This window comes from Artibeus jamaicensis, unplaced genomic scaffold (genome assembly GCF_021234435.1).
Source record: "Artibeus jamaicensis isolate MK-2021 breed Jamaican fruit bat unplaced genomic scaffold, CSHL_Jam_final contig_786, whole genome shotgun sequence".
NCBI lineage: Eukaryota > Metazoa > Chordata > Mammalia > Chiroptera > Phyllostomidae > Artibeus > Artibeus jamaicensis.
Window position 1 is genome coordinate 2,280,906 of NW_026521971.1, and position 8,971 is coordinate 2,289,876.

Consider the following 8,971-nt stretch of genomic DNA (forward strand, 5'->3'; position numbering starts at 1 on the left):
GTCTCCACGGCCCCCAGGCCTCACCCGCTCCCACCCCCAAATGCCCTCCTCAAACCCGCCTGACCCAGTGCAGTCTCCAAAGGAGAGCAGGATAAACTCAAGTTTGGTAACACAATTGGAAGAGGAAGAAAGTTCTTGGAATGAACGTCCCCAAATGCCCACGTATACTGGGCATTTGTCAGGGTTCTTAGGCAGCAAAGCATCTGAACCCATTTTCCATTGGTGACTTTATCCATTGAGTCTGGGAGGCAGTACCCCACTTCCACTGCAGAGGTTGGGGGCTTGGGTAAACCCAGTGAAGGAGGCCTGGACTTGGCCAACGAGGCCTGGTGTTGGTAGTGACGCAGTCCCCAGAACAGTTAGGGATCACTGGCGGCAATGGAGTTGGGGGCCCAGCACCCCCCTGGTCCCAGCTATTTTGAAACCTGGTTCCTCATATGGTTCCCCAGCCTTCCAGCGACGTCCAGACCTCCCTGACACCTCCAACAAATCCCTCCTTTGCCCTCACCGGGGAGGGTTGGCGTCTGTAACCAGTGACCGACATTCCAGGTGACACACACACTCCTCACAGTTTTTATTGAAGGAAAAGAGGCTGTTCTGCATCTTAAGTTGAGATTCTGCTTGTCTCCATTCCCTCCAGCCCACGTGGGCCAACCCTCTCTCTCATCACAAGAAGGGGGAATACTGCAGTTTATAAAATCCATAAATTAATTTCCAAATAATCCATAAGACTTGGGCGAGGCCACATGACAACACTTGGAAGAAGTATCCTGGGAGGGCCCAGCTTGGGTCACCCCCACCCCAGGGGAAAGCACCCAACAAGCCAGTGTCACCCCAGCAGTGCCAGGAACGGCAGGGGTAATGCGCCCCACCTCCACACTGTCGCTAAATAAGCAGGGCCCGGAGGGGAGGTTTATGGAGAGGCTGGGTCCCTGGTGGGGAGGCCAGCCTGGGAGATGAGGGTCGATGGCCAAGGCTGTTCCTGACAGCATCCAGTTGGTCCTGAAGGAGCCGGACACGCTCGTCCAAGCTGCGCTGCTGGGCCAGGACGGCGGCCTTGCCGGCCAGGAGGGCACAGTAGGCGTGCAGCTCCCCAGCTGGCAGTGCCCGCACCAGAACCTCACGCAGGGCCCGCTCGCGCCGCGCCACATGCTCCTTCAGCTCCCTGGCATCCTCCTGCTGTCGCTGCAGGAGCCTGAGACGCTGCAACAGAGAGGCCTGGCGCCCACAGGGAGAGGCGCTGTGAGTGGGGCGGGTGCGCCCCGCTGCCCCACTCTCACACAGCCTGAACCCTTTACCTGCTCCTCAGGGTCGCTGTCTGCCCCTGTCCGGGCCAGGGCCAGGTGCACTCGGGCCAGGCGACTGCCCAGTAGCAGCAGGAGGCCAAGCACGCGCTCTAGGTCGGCCATGAACCGGCTGAACCGCTCTAGGTCACGGGGTGCACAGGCCTGGCCTACCGCGGCCTCCAGCGCAGCCCTGCTCCTGGCCCAGGTCTGGGCTGCCTTCTGCAGCTGCTCCTGCTCAGTCTGAAGGTTCTCCAGCATCTTTTGGAGGAGGTCCGCTAGCTCCACCTGCAGGGAGGGCACGGGTACTTAAAGCTAGGGCCAGGCCCATGACCTCTTCGGCCAAATTCCTGCCTTGTCCCACCCAGCTTCCACCAGCCCCACCACACTCACTTTCTTAGCGTGGATGCTGCTATTTGGCTCTCGGAGACCCTGGCCACTCGGACATGGCTGGTCAGGCACAGCATGGGTGGTAAGGTTTTCAAGCCTTGTTTCTTCCTGAGAAGTAGGCAGGAGCTGGATGCATCTAGAGAGGTGGGGCCTGGGGATAAAACCAGAGCTCCCTGGGTAGTCCTGCCCCAGGCTGCAGGGGCTTAGAATCTCCCGAGTCCCTGGCGCCCCTCGCTCACCCCGGCTCAGAAGTCCCAGAAGCCTCCTCTCCAGCCTTGCCACAGGCTGGCCTCATGGCGGCCCAGACCTCAGCCAGGGGAATCAGTCCATCCAGCAGATCCAGAGGGGGCTCTGGGTTGGGGCAGAAGGTGAGAGTGTCACTCAGAGAAGGATCCAGTCTGGCCAGCTCCTGAACCAGCTCCTCCAAGCGGGCACTGGGCCACATAGGTCGGGGACCAGGCTGGCCAGTGCCCCAAGCCAGGGCCGCATCATCACGAGGCCCTTGGGTCTCATCGCCTGGTGGTCCCAGGACATCTGCTGGGAGAGGCTGGAGAGGGTCGGTCTCTGCAGCTGCAGGAAAGTCAGTCGTCAGCAGCCCAGTGCAGTCTGTGGTTGGGATGTTGCCATCTGCAGTCCCAGCGGGGCTACAGCATGTGGGTCTGGAGATGCCCACACGGCCGTCCACCCCCTGCCAGCAGGCGTCTGCTCCTGCGGTCTCTGGGCACTCATGGAAGGGGCGCTCTGGGGGGATGGCAGCCCGGTTAGGCCTTTGGCTCAAGCCAGCTCCACACAGCAAGTCAGAGGCATGGACACTGGAAATGGAAGAGACACTGAAGTGGAAAAAGCTCTGGCTGAAGACCAGGGGTGGTCTCCCAGGACCACGGGTCCTCACCCCATCTCCGGGGCTCCCGGGCTCCCAGGCTGCATCACAGACAGGGCTGTGCGCCCCTGAAGCATTCTGTATCTATGCATGGGAAGTGGGTGCCTCCCTCCGCCTGGAAGCCAAAGAGAACTCACCTGGCTGGGAGCCCTGGGCGTGCATGGGAGTATGGAGGTGATTTCATTCTGACGGGCAGGGCTTCTTCCAAGAAGACATCATCGTCGTCGGGAAGGAGGGGGAGCCGGGCAGACGGGACCCTGTGCTCGCTGTCAGTGGGACTGCTCTGGGGACCCGCTGCAGGACACGCCACTGTGGCAGCTTCCCTCTGAGTCGGGAACCTGGAGGCAGAGACCCCACACTGACCACAGCGAACCGGAAGGAAGGATTTGGTTTGCAAAAGACAGCATCGGAAGGCCGAGGATGAGGGTAGGTGCCAGGCTCTTTGCTCTCTCGGGCAAGAGCTATGAGAGCCCCGCCTCCCAGACGGGTCCGTGCCTCTCACCTGGGGCGTCTGGTCTGGAGTAACGGTCTGGGAGGGTCCGCTCCTTGAGGAACAGCCTGGAAAGGCAAAAAGGTCGGTGAAATGCGGCTCAAGTTTCCAGTCTCCCAGGAGCCTCCACTTTCCTTCCATACCTGGGTAACCGGCGCGGCCGCTCCGGGACCTCCCCAGGGACCCAAAGCTTCCCCTGAAGCGCTCCGACTCCTGCGGGTGGGCCTGTAGGCGTCGTCCAGCTTCAAGGACCGGGTTTCTGGCTCCCCCGTGCCTCGGGGTGGCCACCTGATCGCGTGACCTTCGAACTCTGCCGACGCCCGATGCTGCAATTCCTGGGGCTCGCGTCCGGCTCGGCCAAAGCTGAAGCGGACCCCACCCGAGCACCCCGCAGCCGTCCCACCGCCGCGGCCCACGCGATCCAGCTTTCCTGGCTCGGAGAAGCACCACTTCTGCTGCTGGTTGGCGAGGCGGCCCGGGCCGGCGGTTCCTGGCACGAGGACTCCGGAGCGCGCCGGTTCCCCCTCGCCGCCCGGGTGGCCGAGCGAAGCGGAGCGCGGGTGCACCGTCGGGGGCCGCGTGGGAGCCACGGGCCGCAGGCGGGCGGGCAGGCTCATGCGGAGCTCCTTGCGCTGGAAGGACGTCTCCCGGAGGACGCGCCGCTGCGCGCCCTGCAGGCGCTGGCGGTAGGCGGCCCGTGAGGCCGGAGGGCTAGGCGGCTCGGCGGCGCGCGCCGCGGCCTCCGCCTCGGCCGCCAGCGCGTACAGCAGGGGGGTGGCCTGCCTGCTGAGCACCCCCGGGGCCCCCTGCAACTGCGGGGAACACGGCCCACTGCGGACGGCGGCGGCGGGCCGGGGCTGCGGGGAGGTGCGCAGGGCGGCGGCGGGCGGGGCGGGCGCCGGGCCGCCCCACACCAGGCGCACGTAGTCCCAGTCCAGGTACGGAAGGAGGTCGGCGCCCGGGGACGGCGTGCGCGGCTCGGCGCCGCCCGAGGCCGCGGAAAAGGAGCCGTAGGCGGAGTCGGCGCGCCCGGACAGCCGCCGCAGGTCCAGGCTGTGCGTGGACGAGGCTGAGGAGGCGCGGTCTCGCCCCGGACCCAGGGCCTCCATGGCTGCGCGGTTGAGCGCTGGGCAGACTAGCTCCGCGGGGCCTTCGAGAACACAGACGGCGTGATGCGTGAAAAGTTCGGAGCAAGAGAAGAGGCCGCTTACACTTGCCCTCTCTAGTCACACTGTCTCAAGCGCCGGCATTACCCCCAGTTCGGGGATGGCATGGGCAAGAGGACCAGCCCCAGGGAGCTGTTCTGGAGGTGGAGGGCCCCGGCTCAGGGCAAGGAATTGGCCCCAGGCCCTCTCCAGGCCGGGGCCCTAGAGGTTGGCACCCCCTGGAGCGCCGAGAATGCACCCACGCTCCTTCCCTCCCCAGCCCCGTCCCACCCTGGCCGCTTCCTGGCGCTTTGTTAGCTTCTCCGTGTGATCTTTCCCGGACGAACAATGGTCCAGAACGTTCTGAGATCACTGGGGAGCCAAGAAAGGGGCGGGGAGGACCCGGGTCAGGTGGCAGGGCAGCTTCACAGCCGTCCTTCCTCCAGGCCTGCGCGATTTATATAAATATTGATCTTGCTCCTCCCGACTGCTATCTGCTCCTCACAGAGGAGGACGCTGAGGCTCTGAGGGGAAATGGTTTGCCCAGGGGCACACAGCTGGTCGGAGGCAGAGCCCTGCCTGGAACCCGGGCCTGCCTCCAACCCTACTGCGGCCAGAATCAATTTCCCAGAAGCAAACTCTGCTGAAAGCCAGGCCCCCTACCCCTTACCCCACCTGCCCGGGAGTCCCTCAGCTGCCTGAAGCCTCTGACCACCCCGAACTCCACTGTGGGAAACAATGGCCCTCGCCTTCCCCCAAACTATCTGCAGGCTCGAGAATAACTCGGTCCCTGCTTCCAGAGACTGCCTTTTGTCTGGGACCCACAGGCTCTCCCACTCTGTCCTGCTACTCTTGCTGCTCCAACAGGGCTCAGCTTAGAGGCCTCCTGACCTGCTGGGCTCCCCACAGTGTCCTGAATTCCCCTCACAGCCCTCGTCACCCTGCTTGTCATTGTCGGCTTGCCTGTGATTCCTTCTTCCCAGTCCCACCTGGGGCCTGAAGACAGGCCCCAAGCTCCATGTCTCTGGACCCTCGTGTACCCAGCCTGAAGTCAATGGCAAAAAAATCTGTGTTGAGTGGCAAGCGAAAGAGCCAGCTTGTAAGGAGCAGATGAGGGAGGACAGAAGAGACAGAAGCCAAGGAGCCCTAATTGTCTTTTCTGGGGAAGGGCGCAGACAGCGCGCTTCGTCAGGAACCAAACACAGCAGGCGAGCACAGCTGGGAGCAGGACACGCCAGGAATCTACACTTCCCGATGCAGGGGTGAGTGCGGGGGTTGGGCGCAGGAGTTGGGTGGGTGCACCTGGGTCAGGGGTAAGAGCAGTTTTGAGTCTCTGGAAATTGGGGCTCCTGCTGGGCTTTGGGGACTCGGGAGCAGGGTTTGCCTTCCCTGAGCTGCTAGCCACTTGGTGGGGGCTGCAGAGGAGGGTGCCCCCTCCCCCTGCTGGTGTAGGAAGGGAAAAGCAGGCTTATCTGAACCCCCTAGACACTGTTTGGAGCTCAGGATTACCCACCACCCACTTCCCTGAGACCCCACATGCTACAGATTGCTGGCCAGGGCAGGGAGGGAGGTCAGTGGTGAGAGGATATGACGGCATTTCCTAAAAGGGGGAGGCTGCACCTGCAGTGTTCCCTGGAGGGCCTCTCAGCGGACCCTCTTGGGGCTGCAGCATCTTGACCTCACCCACCTGGAGGCATCTTCATGCCCACGGAGCCCATGGCCTCGCCCTGCAGCTGGGGCTTCCCACAGAGGCTTGGGGGCCTCTTTTGCAAAGTGTCTCCCCTCTCTGGACTCCAGGAGGACAAGCTACTCTGAGCAGTGTCCCTGGCCCATGAGGACAGGCACCTCCTCCAAGAAACTCATCCTAGCCGCCCGGCCCTAGTCCTCTCTCATCCTGCCCGTCTGGGCCCAGCCTGGGAGCACTGCTCTCCCTGGCTCCTGCCACCCACGCCTGCCCGTGTCAGCTGGCTGGCTGCATCTACAGGCATCTCACATTCACAGATGCTCCCCCCAAAAAGGCCTAGAAAGTTCTATCTTAGTTATGAGTCACTGCGTTGACAAAAGAACTCTCAGTCCACCAAATTAAAACAGCTTGAATGGATAATAAAAACGTGGCACATATTTTCCGATGGCTCTGAACTTGGCTTGGGATGCTTCTACAGTGGAGGACCCAGCAGGCTGCTACCCATGCAGGATGCTCACACCTTTGCAAGCCTGCTATGCCAGGAGGGCCTGGCTGCTTTACTGTTTTGGGGCCTCAGCACAAACAGTAAGGAGTTTCCACACTTGTCTGGCTGCAGGGAGGCACAGCCCAAGAGACCAGCAGGGGTGTTCCTGTCAACCAGGGGCTGGGCTGCAGGGCTGGGCAGGGCTGCAGGGCAGGGCTGCAGGGCAGGGCTGCAGGGCAGGGCTGCAGGGCAGGCCAGAGGCTGCAGCTCAAAGAGCTCTTTTGCCAAAGCCTCCCCAGAGCAGTGGGGGCAGCGTGGACTCCCTGCCAGAAGACCACCAGATTGGGGTCCCTTGGGGGTGGGGGAGGGCATGTGCATTAAAGTGTCACCTGAAGGAAAGAGCAAGAGAGGAAAGAGAGAAGGATGACTTCAGCGTGCAGAGCTGGGGGCGGGGAGGTGGCGGTGCCAGGCTCAGGGAGGCGGAAGCCGACTCAGACCAACCCCAGGTCCAGTGCCCATTCAGCCTGGGGCCTGTGGGCTTGGTGGTGCCTGCCGCAGGTCCCGCAGCGGACCCAGGTTTTCAGTTAGGGGTTGTTGGGAAAATCCACGAAGGCAGCTTCCGGTGGGTGAAACTAAAGCAGGTCCAGGTGAGGCGACCAGAAAGGTGGACAAACTCACAGGATCAGCAACAGTCAAAGCCCCCCTCACATGCGACCTCACTAGAGAGGTTGTCCTGGCCACCCCTCCTGGCTGGCCTTCTTCTCAGTGAGTACCAGGCTCACTGAGGGGACACTCCTGCAAGGCCCTCTCCCTGCCAGACTGAGTTTCTGGGTCCCGGGCTGCGTCTTGAACCCAAGCACTCAAGACCAGGTCTGGACAGGCAGCCGTTCTGGAAGGGCCCAGGACTCTCCCAGTCCCTAGTCCCCAGTGACGCCCCCGCCATTCTCCCAGAGCCTCTCGCTCAGTGCAGCGCAGGAAATCCGGGCGATGGTGGCACCAGGGGTAGTAGGCCATGGTGTGCACGGATCACCTACCTGAGGCTTCAAGCTCTGAGAGTCGGGCACTCGAGAGAGGAGAGAGGCGCAGGAGCGGCGGCCGCAGGGGGCGGCAGAGTTACGCGGTGCGGCGGATCGGGGTCGAGGGGACGCTGGGAGGGTGCTCGGCTGCGGGCGGGCTCATTTCTCCGCCTTTCCTGTTGGGTTCGCCGTCGGGGAGCACTCGGAACGCGTGCTGGGGGGCAGCGCAATCATGGGTGGGAAAGGCCCGGGTTCTCCAGCCGCCTGAGGGGCGGGAGCGCAGGGTTGTGGAGTAAGACCCTCCGCGGTCTTGGGCCACCCAAGCGTTCCACCCCCGTCACCCCGCACCCCAAGCGGCTCCCGCCTCTTGGCGGGTCTCGTCCCCGCCCCCAGCCTTCTGGGAAGAGCATCGGTGCACAGGGCCCCCCAGACGCGGGGAATCCACACCTCGGCACCCAGTGTGGCACCGACTGCCCGCAACCCCCCTGGGCCCCGGCCCTCCTCGCCGTGGGGCTCGCCCTGCACGCTCCAGGGAAGCGGGGCGCCGACCCGCTGCCGCGCCGCGTACCTGAGCTCCAGCCCGAGAGGTGCTTCTGGGCGCCTGCGGCTCCGTGACATCAGAGCCTCGGGCTCCAGCTCCGGACCCCACCTCCCGGCTCCGGTCGCTGCAGGGGAGGCGCCACGTCCGGCCACCGGGGGCGGGAGCGCGAAGCGGCGGGCTGCCCGCGAGCCGCCCGCCCCTTCGTAGTGTCTGAACGTACTGGCCCTGGGCTCAGGGACGGACACTAGCTCTTCGTCGGGCGCAGGCCTCTCGCTCTGAGCCGGAGACGCAGGGGCGTTGCGGGAGGAAGGGCAGCCACCGCGCTGGCCTGCCCGCTTCATCAGCGCCTGGGGTGCGCGGGCCAGATCCCTGCCACCCCCCACCCCGTCCACGGCCCCTCTGGGGGAGGGGCGCCCAGGCCAGGCCCCAAGGCCTCGGGACGGCCACCCCTTTCCTTTCAAGCATGGCCAAGAAAACAGACCCGACTAGGGCTCTTCCTGTGTCCCTGAGCGCCATTCGGCTTGGGGGTCACGCACCGCTGACCAGCTCTGCAGAGGCCCCATTCCCAAAACTCTTCCCGCTTTTTGATTCCCACCGTGATTCTTCCACCCGGCTTTACCCGCCTTTCTTTCCGTTCCTTTTACCACCCTGCATTGTCTAGGCCCTCCTGGCCAGCCGCCTGGGCCAGAGGGGGACTGCCGACTTGTGTGTCCACTCCCGCTGCCCCGGGTGCGTCCTTCAGGTGCTGGACATAGGCGGGCGCCCTATGGCCTGGGCAGGGGTCACAGGCTGGACCAGTCTGGCTCTCAAGGTCCTGCCTTTGGGCACCTCTAGCTTCAAAGTGCACTCTGCTGCCTCCGCCACTCTACCCCCGGCCTCCTCCCCCATTGTCCTGTCTCTCCCACCCCCACTGTGCACACCACTATCCTATGAATCCGGGCTCTGCCAAGAAATGCTCAGACCTTGGAAGGGGGCCGGGGGCCCCTTCAGCTCTCAGGTCTCTGCTCTCGGTGTGGGCTGCCCTCACGCTCCCTCAGAATCACGTGCCTGGGGGCGGC

General features: G+C 63.9%; 1 protein-coding gene across 3 annotated transcripts; it reads right to left on the reverse strand.

Annotated features, from left to right (window-relative positions):
- Positions 1 to 555: 555 nt before the first annotated feature.
- SHROOM1 (shroom family member 1) lies at positions 556 to 8,048 on the reverse strand. Of its 3 annotated transcripts, none has more exons than XM_037129943.2 (9): positions 7,941 to 8,048; positions 7,391 to 7,636; positions 3,187 to 4,193; positions 3,056 to 3,111; positions 2,691 to 2,891; positions 1,913 to 2,485; positions 1,677 to 1,824; positions 1,299 to 1,571; positions 556 to 1,218 (listed from the first exon to the last, which is right to left on the reverse strand). In XM_037129943.2, the coding sequence occupies exons 3-9, from the start codon at positions 4,150 to 4,152 to the stop codon at positions 886 to 888; spliced, it is 2,550 nt and encodes an 849-aa protein (XP_036985838.2). In that variant the 5' UTR covers positions 4,153 to 4,193; positions 7,391 to 7,636; positions 7,941 to 8,048; the 3' UTR covers positions 556 to 885. The 3 variants fall into 3 exon arrangements, with proteins under 3 accessions (XP_036985838.2, XP_053528753.1, XP_036985837.2); XM_053672778.1 differs by having other exon boundaries at positions 1,677 to 1,809; positions 3,187 to 4,560; XM_037129942.2 differs by having other exon boundaries at positions 3,187 to 4,560.
- Positions 8,049 to 8,971: the final 923 nt, after the last annotated feature.